We start from the raw sequence: 16,999 nt of genomic DNA, 5'->3' as shown, positions 1-16,999 counted from the left end.
GCCGTTGCGCGCTGAGGGAATGGTAATGCCGTATCCACTTCCCCAGCACACTCAGTTTCACTTCAAATAAAGTGTGTTGGGAGGAAGAGGCGGGGGTAGGTGAAGAGCGTAGTGACGAGCGTAAGAAATAAATGAACCTTATTGGAAGTGCAGCGAATGTGGCGCGCGCAAATGGGGACTGGATTGGAAATTTAATTTATATTTAACTCTGGCACACGCTGGAGCAGCAAGCGTTGAACCAAAAAAAAAGAAGGAAATAGATTCCGATCAATCCATCGGGTGATGCTTTTCAGTACCGTACGAATTAAGGAGGACAAAATTGACATGATTTCAGTCGCTTTCTTTTTTAGCTTGAAAATGTATGTAAAGAACGCTATTTGCACTAAAAACGCTTCAAATATCGCGACAGAACGTCTAATTGCATACCTGCAGGCGCTTTTACAACAGTGCACAAATAGTGAGCATAAACGAGCAGGTTAGTTTATACTAGCGCGTTTGCAACGATCCAATCTAACAAACAGAAATGTTTATTCAATGCTTTTTTCTGGCGAATGTGATTGCCCCTTTCAATAGATCATGTTTTATGATGTTCCGTATGTATTTAATTACTTTTTTTTACTATTTACTTTTCGGCTGCTACATTTTGCCATGTGCAAAACAGATTTCTACAATCCAATTGCATACCTGTAGGCGCGAAATAACCCTTCTAGTAGCGTGAAAGTGTTTGAGATTATATTTTCAATTTTTTTTGTCTGTTATATGTCAAACCAATGCTTTTATTTTCTCGGGAGGGAACAAACAATGAAAACATAAATAAAACATGTCCTTTCGAATGGAAAAAGGAGCGAAGAAAACCTTGGAAAACAGTGTGCCATCCATTGGCAGATAAAGGGGGAAACTAAAACCGCATCCGGGCCGCTGAAACTGTCCATATCCTTCCGTTAAGTGATTGATGTTTGAAGATTTCAACCCAAATCGTTCCCATTAAACCCCCTCCACCCCAACCCCCCCCCCCCCCCCCCACCTCCCCCCTTGATTCACACATCTCGCACACATGACAGCACACCAAACATAACCTTCAAAACTCTACTCAACCGAAGTATGCGAAGATCATAAAAATAACACATCAATATCGAGAGCAATAAAAGCGCAAACACTTGCAGAACTTGCCCGTGCCGCTCGCCCTGCCCCTGCAGCCCAGAACTGGAAATGGTACAATCGGCGGCGGCGTAAATATTTATCACCTCATGAGGCGCCACCGCCCCGAACCCATCATCCCGAGCTTTACGATCCGAACGAGCGTCACTGTAAACTATCGAGATTTTATTGGATGCATCCGAGCGGGGTGGGGGGGGGAGATGTGGTCTGCACATGCATCTTCCAAGCGTAGCCGAGCAAACGGTTCCGATGATTGACATTCGGCGCGCCAGAGGACCCAGTTCGTTTCCCGGGGTCTTGCTCCATCTCTCGAAGGAATCTCGAAGACGCGTACCGAGCCATTCATCACCATCCTTCCGGCACCGCCCCACCGCTCCTCGCCCCTCTGTACAAATCTTCAATCACACACACACACAAATCAATTTTCAATCGACCGGGCGCTCTGTGCGCGCTGTGAAAGATAAAGCGAGTGGAGTGCAGATTGTGCAGTTGATTAAATTCAGCCCCGCTTTCCGGCCCCTTTTTGGCTGCCCCTCTTCCCACGCATGCATCGGCCGCTGCGTCTTCCGGGCGTGTTCCGGTTCGCTTTCTTTGGCCGGGCTGCCAGACGATGGGAGATTGATAGCGAGCGCCACGTCCCCCGCATGTGTTTGCTTTGACTGCTCGGCCTCCGGTTTTGCTGGGGCAGGAAAACTTGTGCGCCATACTGTCTGCTTCCCGCCTTTTGGGGGGGGGGGGAGGGAAGTAAGTCGTCCGTCCAACCGGGGCCTGCCTGGCTGGGCGGAACAAACATTATGGAAACAATCCGAGGGAGAATAATAGTGTTTTTTTTTGTTTCTTCCGCAAAACCCGTCAGTCAATCAATCGCAGATGCAGATATCAATTCATTAGAATCAAGTGATCGGCGAGAGAAAGAGAGAGAGAGAGAGAGAGAGAGAGAGAAAGAGAGAGCTTCCTGCAGCTTTGTTCAAACACACCCTCGATCCGGTTTCCAGTTTAAAGCAGCTGGCAACACTGCGCCAGTGCGTATCAATCTTGATGCATACCTTTAGGCGCTTCGAGTGTAAATCTGCCACCCAGATCGATGATAGCGCTCGTGTGTGTGTGTGCGTGTGTCTGTGTGTGTGTGTGTCAAAAGCAGCCAGAACAGGCAGTCGGAAACTACGCAATTGCAAACATAAATTCCGAGTCGCAGCGTTCAGGCAATACTTACACCCGCATTTAATGTGCGCAAAAAAAGGGAAAATTTGAATTTTATCACCACTGAGTTGGAAGTAGCAACGGAGGGGTGGGGGGAGGGAGGGGACAAAAACGAACACAAAACTTAGATGTAACGTCCAGGCACGAGGATGAGCTGATGGCAGCGTGCTGTGTAGCCGGCGGTAGGTGTTTGCCTTTGATTTACTTCTACCCAGTTGATGACGTGCGCGCGGCAAAATTCAAACTCCAGGGCTGTGCAGGCGGCACCGGGGGCATGATAAATCAAGGCAGCTTTACCGGTTGCCGCACGGTCCCCGAACAGTCGCTCGCTTTTCGCCACCCACCAGGGGACCCACCTTGGTTTTTGAAACTGTATTAAGCCAATTTTGTCCCATTGCATACTTTCAGGCGCCTTAAGTTAGACAATTTGCAGCACGGAATTGCTTTAACGGGAGCTTGTTCGGCGCAACTACTAACAAGACTTTTCAGAAGCAGCGGAAAAGTGAATATTGCCATCTCTCTCTCTCTCTCCTTCTCTCGCGGGGCTGCCGGATGGAAAAGCAATCAAAAACTGACCCGGTTGACGAGATTCGCGCTCCATCTCACCAACTGCTGAAGATGAAGCTGTCGATTTAAGCTAATTTCCTGCCGTCCAACTTTACGCCGGATCCGCATCCCTCCCCCTGTCGAGAGTGTTGGTGTTACGCTGGGTGACTTTTTTTGTTTTTTTGTTGGCCTTCTCATTCTCTCTCACCGTTTCGTTTCGATTTCCGGGCGTGAAAGTAAAAATGGAATTGCAGTCAACTAGAAAAAACACACACACACACACCGTGATGGAAGCAGGGCAAAGATGGATCACCTGCAACTCACCAGCTTCGCGCACATATATCGTTAGTTACATACAAACACACACATACACACCTAGTAACCATAAATATCCAACTGAACCGTTCGGTTCCAGTTTTGGGCTTTGAGTTGAAGCTTCTTTTTTTACCCTAAGCGTACGAAAAATAAATGTGAAAGAAATTCAATTAAAAACCTTGCTCGTAGCGGACACACCAAACTTTTCCTGCACCACAAAACCGTCGAACCACATTGCCGGCGCCGTTCGATGGAGTGTCACTGGAGGGCGTACTGGGCGTCTGCTCAATAGCTCGGGGTGGCGCAGGAGGGCAGGAAACAATCCATTTTTAAAAGCAATTCTTCACTTTGACTGATAGTGAATGATCCGCTCAGTGGCCGGGAGAGTTCCCGGTCTCTCCCGGTTGTATAAATCTTGATTTTCGTGGAGCGACAAGCCACCGTCCAAGCTGGACGCTATGGGGAAGCAATTGAAGGTCGGTGCAAACTTTGTGCAATTTATTTTTAGCAAAACTGTTCTGCCGGGGCCCACGGGGTGTGGCTTATTTGAGGGTTCTTTTTTATATAGCTCGCCACGTCACGGCGATTAGAATTAATCGACCAGCATAACATAACTGGGCGTACCGTAAATCGATCGGCTCTATTTGCCCAACCAATCCGAAACGAATCCAATGTTGCGCTCCGTGGCGCATCGCAACACTGCACACATCACCCGTAATTGTGTGTCACAGTCGTAACGCTGTGTCGGCGCGTAACGTTCGACCCGCGGGACGGTGACGATGTACCAGGGGGAGCTAGCCCAAGTAACAGCTTGCCGCTCTAGCAGGTCCAGTTATAAAAACGAAATAAAAATCAATTTCACATATTGATTTTCTACCATTTACTGCATGTGTCAAACAGTTCAGCAGCAAGGACAGTGAAAGTTTAGGTGAAATAACCAAGGCGTGTTTATTTAGATGGTGAATTGTTAGCGCGTTGCGCGGGCGCCATGATTGAGAATTGTTATGTCAAATCGCATACATTTTCCTATACCCCTCCTCCAGCCCTTCGCGATTTTAATACCGGAGCCCCCAGTATTGTTATGTCAAGTCGTGAAATGTCAATTTGCTCTGAAGCACTTCACCATCCTAGTATCCATACACCTTGGAAATAACAAAGGGATACGCAAAGTGTTACTTGGGAAGCAATGCTTGCAGGTCCCAATGCTCTGATTCACTCTAAAAGTACAGTGATAAACCGTGTAGAAAGCGTCAACATTTCGTTTGTGCGTGCGAATGACCATGTTCTATTGGATGATGATGGCGTTCAATTCGTTTTAGATTAATTTGCTTTAATATTTGGTGAAAAAAGAAGCCACTATTTGTACGGCGTTATTTGGTGAGAATTCGATGCTTTTTTGTATAAAATGAGTATACGACCACTAATAAGAATTGGAAACGTTAATCACCAAAGGATAGAGAAGAAAGCATCGAAAAATACACTTCACAGTCGATTTTAAAGGGCTTGTATTAAAATTCCCTTAAACTGGTGCAGTTGAAGGAAAGTTTAAGGCGTCAGTTTAAGGGAAATAGCACGGAACCCCAATGTTCGAGCTCGAGAACGTCAATTGGGATAATTTATGGTGTTTCGAGCACCATTCGAGCAGATCAGGAATACAAATTTAGAACAAATGTCACTTGGGACTGTGACATGGGCGTAAAAAAATAATGATTGTCCATTTTATTGGTTTTATGACATTTTGATTTAAATTATTGGACTTTATTTACTATCATTGAATGGGCTGAGGCTTAAATGAAAATTAAAATTGTTTAAAAACAATTTTTGACCAGTAGCTGTTTTAACTATCCCATAGTGCAAACATCAAAACGTCAGCCGTACGTTGACGTTTGCTTAAACTGAAGTAAATAGTGATTTTGAACACGAAACGTCGCTGGTTTCGAATTGGATTTTCGACACTCGGGAAAACATGCGTGTAATCTGTAACTTTCGTTAAACGTAGTAAAGAAAACCAAATTTAGCTGAAAAAACACTGCATTCGTAGTTCGATCGTACGTAATCTCTCGTTGCTGTGAGTAGTGCCGTGTAATTAAGCGAATGGTCAGCGACAAGCGCGACACGGATAAAAGCCAATTGCATCTCGGTTGACCCGGCACAAAACCACAGCAAACACACGACCTCGACCACTATTGACAGTGACAGGCGTGTTGTAATGCCCTCCCCTCGCAATGTTTCATTCAGTCGATACTAACTTTGAATGGTTTTGTGCCGGATCTAATTACAGGTGATCGCCTCATCAGTATCGCCGGTGAGCCGCCCGAACGTCAGCGCGAATCGTTCCCGGAACGAGCGGAACCAACGGCAGCAGCGCAAGTGAAACAGAGCCCCATCGTTAGTGGCAAAACAGCGCCGAAAACTAGCAATTCCGTACCGCAAACTGCTCCCACTGGAGAGAGTAATGAACCGAAGCCGAAGCTAAACAGTAACGGTGCACCGCCCGCAACCGTTTCCTCCTTTCTGGCGGACAGTTACAACGCGTCCGATAAGGTAGGCCTTACAACAGTGTACAAAACGCCCCGTCTTACCGTCCTAACCCAAACCGGGCTCCTCCTCTTCTTACAGGTGCTTCAGAAGCTCGTGCAAAGCTTGGGCCGCTCGCTAAACACCCGCAAGCGCGATCGGCTCGAGGCGAAGCGGAAAGGTGGCACCAGCTGGCTGCGGCGCGTACCGGGCTGCTGTGCCGGTACGGGCAAATCGGTGTCACCGCCGGCACGCGACTCGCTCATCTCATCGCAAACGGGCAGCAGCTTACGGTACCGCAACGAGCGCAACCGCCGGCCGTGTGGGGAGAGCGATCCACTGCTGTTCGCTGCCGGGCCCGACGCACAGCCGGACCGGCAAGAGGCTGCCAGCGAGCACCTTCTATCCCGCTGCTGTGATGGTTCGCTCGACGGCACACGGTTTCAGCTCGATCTTCCGGACGTGGAACCGGCTGTAGAGCTTACCTGTTACCATCACCACGACCACGACGACGACGACGAGGACGACGAAGACGAAAGCGACGATACCGACCAAGGCATCATCCACCACAACGAACGAACGTGCGCCCTGGAACGCAGTGCCAGTGAACGAGCCGATCGTAACCAGCGCACCCGAACGAATATGGGCGCGAATGTGTCCTCCTCCGCCCGACAGCACGCGAAAGGACTAACCAGTGGACGCAGGGCCCAATCCATAGGTGAGTGGAAATGGTTTCTAGTATACTTATCCAGCACCGGCTGTGTGCCGGAATTTGATTTGCAACCCAAAACCAGCACTAGATGAATGTAAATCCACATATTGCATACCTGTAGGCGCTTATAAGCGCCGTCTCATTATTATGTTCAGTAATGTCCGGGGAACTTAGTTCCCTAGTTAATTTGACACGGTTACAGGGTTGTGCAAGATGCTTCCGGGGATATTTAATAATTTTAGGAAGCGTGGAAAGGATTTTGGAAACGAAAACGCAATTCCCGAATGCCTCTTTACACCGAAGGACACACACCGAAAAACTGATTCAGGGACTATCGATCAAAGGCTGATCCCGAACCCATGTCGGTCCTAGAATTTTATAGAACTTCGGTTCATTGCCATCCTGGAACTGATTCCAAACCCATAAAGGTTTAAGAATCAATCGCTAATACACACTAGCCCTGCAACTGTTCCTAATTCCTTTTGCTGCTATTAGATTTGGTAGATGGAATTGGAATTTAGCTGTCAAAATCGATTCCAGCTCGAATTCTTGTCTGTAATGAAGTGTACTAACGCGCAGGGAATCTGAGTTGGAATTTGTTTCATTTTTTTTCTGTGTTCAATTTAATTGAAATTGGGCTTTTATGTACGTGTTTTCGCTCTCTGACAGTTAAATTCCTCCTCTCGGTGCAGAATCTACTTAGGGCAACCCGAATTCATTTTTTGAGCCATGGTATCTTCTGTCAAACGCGCTTCGACATACCGACTCCAATTCCAGCTACCAAATCGGTGCTATTAGATTTTCCGATCCTTTATCCTGACACCATACCATACCTAGAACTGCTCTGAAAGCCATATCGGCCCTGTAATTGATTCAGAAAGCATACCACTAAGCCCATGCCGGTCTTGGAACTAACCCCATATAAATCCTGGAACTTATACCTTCCGGTACTGAAACTCATCCCTATTAGTATCAGATGATGATCCCATGCTGGGTCCTGATACTGCTTCCTTGTTTATTCGGGCCCAAACATAGTACCTGTACCTCTCGCAGTCATGGAACTATCCAGTCCAGTGGTTTTGCTTTTTGTTCTTGTCTGTCGCATCGAGGGCTCCTGCAGTGCTTCAAACTCTTCAACTCGGACGACTTAACAGCATTTGTCTGTTGTGTGGGTTGAAGCCTCATTTGGACCCCAATAGCCAAGGACTGAGCCGGCTGCGACGAACTCGATAATCCTCAAAATAAGAGGAAAATTTGAAACTTTGTTAGACGTATAACCTTGTCCAGGTTGGATATTGTCATGCTTTAACACTAGAACCTACCAAGCGTTTTAAGCGTTTATGACAAAAAATGCTAGTAAGTGTGTCATAAAACATTTCAAAGAGCTGAATATTGGTTTAATATATTTGAGCTAAATTAAACTATTGTCATCTCCTGACATATTGTTACTTATGAAAAACAGCAGGTTAAACCCGCCAAAATTACTGGTACGGCATTTCTAGTGTTAAAGCTGGACCAGCAAAGAAGCTTTAGAGATGACTATCTATGTATTTAAAGGGTCTGAACCAATAGACATTTTCACGTTCCGAACGACAGACATTTCACCAGGTTCACAACATTAAATTCAAGCAATACACGCGCAGCAAAATACATTAAATAGTCAGAAGAAACATTTAAACATAAAAAAACCACGCTCCAAAAAGCGCGTGAATGTATAGCCCCAACAGAAAGAGGATTGTGTAAGAATGTTTGGATCTATATGTGCACGAAATGCCACTACCTTCTTGGCTGGCATAATCAGCTGCTGCTGCTGCTGTTCATACACAAAACGCGAACAGATAGAAACAGAAAATCTTGAAGAGCGCTCTTTTTGCTGCATCGCAACAACCAAAAAACCAGTATAATGGGGGGAAAGAAAGCACCGTGTTGAAGTGCCAGCCAGCCCCGTAAATGAATGAATAAAATATATAGAATTGACCGGCACGAGTTCATATGCAACACGCCGGCCAGCGCAACGAACACCGCACACGATGTTTCGATGTCTCGTTAATGCAGACAGACAGGGAACTACAGCCTCGCCGGTGTGCCCGTCCTGCAAAGTAACCGGAACAAAAGCACCGAGCAAGATCGCTCCAGCAATGCAGGAGCAACGGTGGAACGGCCCGGCGCACGGGAAAACATGAACCACCGAGGCCATTTTCTTATCCTCCTCGCAACCGGTCGGCACCGAAAACCGAAGCCGAACAGGAAGTGGAAAGCCGCACGGACCGTATCCGGTTCCGATTGGGGCTTCGGTTTTGTTGCGAGTGAGCACCCGCGGCACCGCTTGGGAATTGAAAGGGGGGGGGGGGGGGTAAAACTCCGGCGTATATGTCGACCATCGACTCGGAGTGCGGATTTTGAAGCGTCCCCAGACCGAGGACAAAAATGAGTCGACATATATTCTAGCGGGCGGTGCGGGCGTATTCGCTACCATCATTCCCCCTCGGGAGCAGGTTCGGTCATGCTGACATTTTCTCCGTGCCTGCGAGCAGCAGGGAAGCACTCGTGTTATCCCTCCGCGCGGTTGCTGCCCGGGTACTCCAGACGCGCGGGTTTGATTGTGTTAGGCGGCGCTCGATTCCACGATTTGATTTCATTTCTGTTTGCAAGATTGAGCGCTTGCCGGGTTGCGGCTTAATGCAATGAATCGATCCTCTTTCTTTTGCTTTTCCTATCGCCCTGTAATACTTTTTTTTTTGGTCCTAACGAGCCACTTGAACAGCAGAGCAGAGCTTTGTGCAACAGACAGCTGTACACTGGCAGCTGACCGGCTTACCAGGAGTGTCAAACCAGTTCAGAGCGAACGAAGGCAATGCCCGATTATCGTTATTGCTTCTTCTTTTTTTTTGCAACCAAGAAATTTAACTATTCCCAACGCTTACCAACTGCGTTAGGCAAACACTATTGATCGCGCTTACACGCAAAGCAATCAAACGGTTTGCAGTAAAAAGTGCACGGTCGGTGGAAAACTTCCAACGCAAAACGTGTACCACGGACTGTTCGCGGCGGAATCTTGAGGGGTTAAAATCCCCGGAAAATCCCCTCGCAGCTTCACAGGCTCATCAAAATCTGCTACCTGTCGGATTGTTTCGCGGAACACGGAGCGTTCTAAAATGCTGCTCGCCTGCCGGCCTTTCCCCCTCCCATGTCTCTCGGACATGATCGATCGGAGAAAGAAAAGGGGGAAAACAGCAGCAGCTAAGTGTTTCGTGGAAAGTTACACTCCAGCAACCATACGCGCTGGATCCTGTGTAAATAATGCTCTGTGTTCTCCCCCCTCCCTCGCACATTCAAGGACACACGCAAAGTGGGTCGTGCCTAAACAAAAAAAAAAAAAAACATCCAAGGAAAACACATCCCCGTACCGTAAGCGTATTGTGAATGGATTAAATGTTAAGCACTTTGACTTTGTTTTCCTTTTCGGTCTGTTTCGGCTGGCACCGGCACAACAAAAAAGGACAGAATGGAACGGAACCGAAACGAAGCGGTCAAACGCGCCGGACCCGGAAATCCTATTGATGTAAATGAGCCAATGAAAAATTAACGAACAAACTAATGGCTGAGAGTGCAGCACAATACCAAGCAAACAAGCGGAAAAAAATTGCTTCAAAATGGCTCTCCTTGGCGCGCGCGCGCGCTTGTCGGAAGACTCCTAATGTGTTTGGCGACGGGATGTGGTGCAAAAACTAGCGACAAGCAGCAGCAGCGGCAAAAGAAAGGGCGAAACAAACCAGAACGCTTCACGCAAGCCGGTAAAGAGCTGTGACAAACGGAAAAAGCGGATTACACCGGTTTTGGACGCGTGTTTCCGCTGCCAATGTTTTGGCCGTCCGCTCTCTAGCACCACGCCCCATCTGATCCGGTCGCTCGAAGTAACCTCCGTTTAATCCGATGTTGCCATATTTACAGCCAACTTTACGCGGGTGTGGGCTCCCATCGCGTTCGGAGAGCGTTGGAGCAGTGTTTTTTTTTTCTCTCTCTTTCGCTCGTTCTCTCGAAGGTGGTTTTCCCATCCTTCTCAACAGCTTCCAGAGCGGAAGTTGAGTAAGAGTGTGCGGAAGAAGCGACGGCCAGACACAGTAAAGCACATGCTAATCCTTCCCGACGGAGCCACATCGCATCCCGACGTGGGGCTGGACTGTTCATCCCGCTTCGCTTGCTTGCCACCCGTGGGAAAGTGAGCCAGCGCGAATGAAACGGAACCGAACAGGGCAACAGGGTGCGGGCACAATAGACAAGAAGAAGAAGACAGAAAAAAAACATGGAAATTGTTCCGAGCCGATTAAAGGATGATGGAATTGTGTGGGAGACAGAGAGAGAGAGAGAGAGAGAGAGGTAAAAAGCAATAAAACAAGATCGGAAAAGCGTGGAATGCAGGGTTGTTCAATTTCCGGCCAGCTGACAAGGGTAGGGCGGGGAGAGGACTGTTGTAAAATGATGCCAAGCTCACATCCTGTGTGAGTGTACCTTTTCTGCTATTTTTGTTGTTGTTTGCTTCGCTTTTAATGCTTAGCAAACGCAGCAACCGGACCGGACGTAGTTAAGAGTGCATCGTACAATCCGCCGACTCGGGTACGCAAGCTGGGAAGTTTGAACCGCCCTTGTTTTCTGGGAAGCTTTCAACCCCTAAACGATTTAGGTAAATTGGCCGCGGGTCCACCACATCCGCGTGCAACAGTCATTCGTGGAAGAGTGCGGACGGTCGATACTGTACCGAAACAAGCGCCCGAAGCGTCGTGCACCTTCGTGGTACAATCGGTAACGCACGGATTTATGAAAACCCGCACTCGCGCGGGCATCGGATCAAATCCCAATCTTGTTTCAGTAAATAAGAATGTTGTTACTGTGTGTGCTGTGCATACTTTTAGGGGTGTATGAAACATCACAACATTTTCTAATGTGATATTGTAATTATTTTCAAGCCTAAATGTATGCAAATTGCAGCACAAAACTATATTATTAGGACACTTTTTCCCGATAACTCTCGGCAGCGAGCAGAAAACCCCTGGAAATGTCTCTTTTTTTTTGTTACCCTTTGTTTGTTACACGTACCTTGCTTATGCGCACTTCACTCTATATTGAATTCCAGTAAAAGATTATGTCACTGTGCGGCTACCTAGCAGAAAAGTTCATCGCTGAACAGTCAATACTATAGATGTGTGTGTGTGTGTCTGTCTCGGGAGTCAATTCTCCCACCAGAGCGACCTTCCTCGGAGGATTGATAGTCTCCGTTCGAGCAACTTCCTGCGTGGAGGGTGAGGCTGGAAAAGTTTCTCGGCATGCAGAGAGAAAAATTCCCAATATATTTTACCCGCTCGCCGTTCGACCATCCGGCCCCCGGAAAACTATTCCCCTCCCCCATTTGGTCGCGTCCATCGGTCGAGAATAAGAGGAATCCCTTGCGCAGAGCTGCTTCACGAAACCGACCGATCGACCGGGGGCACCAAGGGTCGAAAGAAATCATAATGCCAAAAAAAGAAAAAAACCCTCCCGCCCGGTCCGTCGGGAAGCGGGACACTCCCATGGCTGAGAGAGGTCCGGTTTTCAGCAGGATCGATTATGTAAACTGTGTCGGGCCAAAGTTTTGGCCGCTCATAAATAAAATATCCCTGACCAGCGTCCAGTGTTTCTGGCTTTTGCTGGCCGGGGCTGGCCGGGCGAGCCAGCCGGAAGGTAAATTTCAATAGCAAATCATCCATGTAAAAGCCTGTGCAACCCTCCGACCCCCCCCCCCCCCCCGCCACCCAGCGCTTCCCTGCACTGTTGAGGGGCGGGAAGTGTCTTGAATATTTTAATTCGTGGGTGGATTTTTGTTGTTGTTGTTGCTTCCCCTCTTTCGGTTGTTATTTTTGCTGTCATCCATCCACCGATGTGGTGGCGGTGGAAAACAAACTGCTAAACGAATGTTATAACATCCCGCATCGGGGGTTTTGAGAGTCCGAACGGTTCTGGCGCGTTGACGGACAGCCGGAGGCTTAAAGTTTGCGGGATAGAAGCTCGCTAGTTGAAAAGGTGACCTTTCCTGATTTTTCATCCGCTCTGTCTCATTCTAGCTCTGTTTGCTAGTGGCGTTTATTAATACCACCACCGTGAAAGAGGGGGATCATTAGACTTTCAACAGTCACACAAAAATCCCGGATACGTGTCCGTTGGTGCGCATGAATCGTGAACGGTTTCAGTTGCTTATTGCACTGCCCCGATAACCGAGTCCGTACGTAACGCTCCTGCATCGTGCCTACCTTCGCTGGAAAACATGTACGGGGATGCGGAGCAATGTGGCCATAGTTTGTGCCGGCGTTACTGAGCATCTCAAACCACTAGGATAAGCTCCTGATCGGTTTGGCTATATATGATGTGTTTAGGAGGCTAAGATTTGTTTGCCTAACGGAGAAGCAGGATTAATCTGATCTGCCTACGCGAGGCTCAATTCGTACAACTTTTGAGAACTTCTGCGTTCTTCGATATGATTTGCAAATTCCCATAATCACATCAAAATTACGTTGCCATTCTTTACGGAAAACATGACGCTTCATTTTATCTCAAAAGGATGTCACACTTTCTCGATTCTTCGTCGCATTACCGTAGGACTTAAATTGAAGTAACAGGCAATATGCAAAATGATCCTGTATAATTTTGTCTTTTTCTCGAGATTGTCAGCCAATCTTAAAATTTGCCATCATTTCTCGAGTCATTGCGATATTGTAAAGCATTGAGTCGTGAGTGTTAACCAGAAAAAGTGAGACATGAGTGTGTTTATAGTCATCACTCTTCAATGTACAAGCAAGTTTCTCGAGTCTTTCGATAAAGGGATTGAGTTATAATGGCATTATGTCAATGCATAAGTCTAGCATGCATGGCGAAAGCTGCAATGAACGCCACAAGAAATAGTATTCTAAAGAGAGCTTTTCAGGTTAACTGAAAGGCTTACCACACTTTCTCGAGTCTTCATTACATTAAGTCGTAATATGTAAGGACATAAACTACGTATAAAAACGAAGCCCTCACTCGAGAAAGCATGCCAAACTTGTTAGATAATGTGAAAGATCCCAACGACATTTTTTTTATTTCTCAAACCATGTACAAATACTTCACTGTACGAAATGGAATTTTGAAACATAGCTCCGGACTCTTACTACTGCCTCGTGTTGCTACGTGTACATTGCACCCCCGTACCCTTCGGAGGCAGAGATCAGCTCGCCACGCCTCGCCCTCGCACGAACCCGGACACCGGTTGCCCAAGACGCCTAATGCCACGGCAAATCCCGACCCTTGCCGGCCCACCGGTGGCGACCCCGGAGCCGGACTACTTCGCCGGATGAATAATTTAAAAGCACACCTACCCAATTACTGGTGCTCCCTGCGATTGAAGCGAAATCAATGGTGCGCTGGCTGTGCTCGTGCGCTCGGCGCTCGAGGGGTGCCAGGTGTTTCGCTCGTACTGGAGAATTTGCCCGGCCAGAATTTCCCCGGGCAGCCTGGCTCAAATCCTGGCCAAGACAGACAGTAAGAGAGGGAGAACGAGGCTGTGAAGGTCTTGCTGAAGCTTCCAAATGAGGGTTAACTGATGCTGCTTACCGAATGGCAAACCGGAACGTCCTCACCAGTGGCATTAATCTTCCAATCGAGATTGTGCATTCATATCCCATGTCCCCTCCTCCTCCCTTCCCCTTCGCCCCTCCTCAAGGGCGCCTACAGCCCAGTGGAAAATGGGCTGCGCGAACGCGCGTTTCGGTAAATCTGTTTCAACCTGCCAGCAGGCGAACCCAGGCCTGCCGAAAGGCTAATAAAATTTTATGCACAGCACAGGGGAAATAAGCTGGCTGCTGATACTGCTATGAATATTAACTGGAATTACGCCTCGAAGGCAAAGTGGGAAGGGGGTGGGGGGGATGGGGTCGTGGAGGCCAATTTCCCAAGCGATGGTTTGCGCGGCCAATGGTGTGCGCTGGACATGAGTGAAGAGAAGAGCAGAAAAAAACAATTTCAACATCCGGCCGTTCAATATTTTGCGCCCACGCACACACACGCTGGAAATGATTATTTTAAAGGGAATGAAAATGGGAAATGATGGGCAACGGTTCGGCAATCAACAGTTCTCTGCCCTTGCCTTCGACGGGATGCGTTGGCAATGATTGCCCCAAGGGATGTTGATTTGGAGAGGGGAAAATATTGTTTTTGTACCATTTTGAACGCAAACAAGCAAACTATGTAATGCCAAGTGTATACTTTTAGGCGGTGTTTGCTATTGTTTGCTGTAACATTTATATTATTTTTCAATTAGTGTTTATTCCCTCTATCAAGGATAACAATTAGCAGTTTAATATTAATTGCATACCTTTAGGCGCTTTTTGCAATATCTTGCCCATATTTTTACAATTTTTCCAATTGCATACTTTTAGGCGGATTTAAGTTATTTGCAACTATTATTTTAAATAGTTCTGATCACCTTTTTTGAACGAATTAAGCAAAATATGAAAAGTTGATTGCATACTTTCAGGCGTTTTTTTTTTTTTCAAAAAATATTTGTTGCTCATCAAAATTTCGACTCTCTTCGTGTCCCTTCGCGCAGATAATCTTAAGTCCGACACCACGCAGTACTTCCACCAGTACCACAACAACAACAACGGCGACACGTTCCATCAGCAAACCTTCCTGGCGGACGGGTCCGGCGTCGCTGCCGATGGCGACGGGCTCGAGAAGCAGCCGCCTCCACCGGATCTGGCCTGCCTGCCCGGTACGGGGCAGGTGGTATCGCCCGAGCACCAGCTCCAGCAGCAGCAGCAGCAGCAGCACCCGGATCACGTCATCTACGTCAGCCGCAAGGATCGGAACAAGTTCTGCGGCAGCCTGCCGAACCATCTCGACTTCGATGCGGCCACAATCGACCGGGACTGTGAGGCCATCGTCAAGCAGAACGGTAAGCTTTAGTATTATTATTATTCTTATTATTATTTTCTTCGCTCATAATTTTGGGAGCGATCCCTGTTCTGTATCGATCACTTTAAAGGCAAATTATTTATCGTCAAATTGAATTTGCTGCGTCCGTGCGGTGATGCGTCCCAGTGGGAGTTTTTTTTTTTTGTTGTCCATCCACACACCACCCCTCCCCAAAATCATTTTCCACCCCGGTTGATGGTTGTTGTTCTTTTCGATCAAAGGCGGGAAAGGGAACGGAGACGCAAGTACAACACTGAGACAGCGTGACAAACACCCCTGGGTGTATGTTAATTTTTCGCACCCACTCAACCCACCGCCCACAGGTCAGCCAGGCCGCCGCTAACGCCACCGCATGTGGCAAACGAACCGCACTGGCCAACGCCGCAACAACAACGGCTGCAGCAGTAGCAGCAAGAGGCAGAAAAACACACCGTGAGCACGCTTCAGAAAACCGTCGAAACATGTCGACAAACATTTTCACATTATAATTAAATTTTATCCTACCGTTTGTGTGTGAGTGTGTGTATGTGTGTGTGTCTCCCCTCTCCGCTCTCTCGTTACCGCCATCTTGCGGTAGCGCCATCGCTGCAGCCCATCCACATCGGAAAAGTCCTCTTTATCAGCACAGATAGTGCTGAGCGCTCCGAGTTCATTCGAGGGGGTGTCCTTTTTTTTATTTTTTTGTTCTTTTGCTCTCCTCCCAATGCACCCCTCCCCACCACCCAGCGATATATAGGTCTGGAATTTTGAACTTTATTTTTGCACTCCCTCTTCTTCTTTTTTTTATTGTTTGTTTGTCGTGCAGAGCCTCCAAAAAAAAGGGCGACAAACACTCTGTAATTGCTCGCTCTCATAGAACCTCTCATCACTTGAATGGATGTGTTAACTTTTTTGTTTTGTTGTTCATGTGTGTATGTGTGTGTGTGTGTGTGTGTGTGTGTGTGTGTGTGTGTGTGTGTGTGTGTGTGTGTGTGTGTGTGTGTGTGTGTGTGTATTTGTTTGGGAGAAAGTTTTACCGACTCGTTAAGCTGTTCATTTTGCTGTTTGCTGCTGCTGCTGCTGCTGCCGCTCCAGCGGCTCGTTGTGCGGCGTTCGGGTTGCGCCTGCAAGATAGGCAAACACGCACTGCATGCTACACTGCCTGGTTTGACAGCCCAAAACTCCGCTCGCAGCCCACTTACACACCCCGTTAGCATCTCGCCCTGCCGCAAGGGACAGCGGGGAAGGCTGTCCTCTTAAATCGGTTCCCGTAGGAACTGTGCACCACCCCTCTCCTCCGCCAACAAGAGTGTGGATGTAGTTTATGTTTCGCTTTGGGGGGGGGGGGGGGGAGTGGTTTATCCTCTCTACTACGCCGCCCCCACAGTCATGTAGATGGCACCGGAAGAAGGGTCTGTTGGTGTCGGTGCTGTTAGGGATCTGGGATGAGACGGCCCTAAAGTCGTACGACACACAAAAACTCCTCCACCACTTTGCTGAAGGCTTTTGTGGAGCCAAACACCGGCTACACCCACTCCCAAGTTGTGGGTTGGTGTGCACGACTCTTAATTTATGTACAAAATATGATGCGCA

At 47.9% G+C, this 16,999-nt stretch overlaps 1 protein-coding gene across 11 annotated transcripts in view; it reads left to right on the top strand.

Moving 5' to 3' along the window:
* Window positions 1-16,999, top strand: part of LOC120950342 (uncharacterized) — a 134,555-nt gene that overhangs the window by 91,878 nt on the left and 25,678 nt on the right. For all 11 annotated transcript variants that reach the window (XM_040369034.2, XM_040368431.2, XM_040368868.2 and 8 more), the window contains 3 exons: window positions 5,501-5,763; window positions 5,839-6,454; window positions 15,060-15,407. In XM_040369034.2, the coding sequence (XP_040224968.2) occupies window positions 5,501-5,763; window positions 5,839-6,454; window positions 15,060-15,407 (1,227 nt within the window). The remainder of the gene's footprint in view (window positions 1-5,500; window positions 5,764-5,838; window positions 6,455-15,059; window positions 15,408-16,999) is intronic.

Source organism: Anopheles coluzzii, chromosome X, assembly GCF_943734685.1.
Source record: "Anopheles coluzzii chromosome X, AcolN3, whole genome shotgun sequence".
NCBI classification, from domain to species: Eukaryota; Metazoa; Arthropoda; class Insecta; order Diptera; family Culicidae; genus Anopheles; species Anopheles coluzzii.
This window is presented reverse-complemented; position numbering and strand designations above follow the sequence as displayed.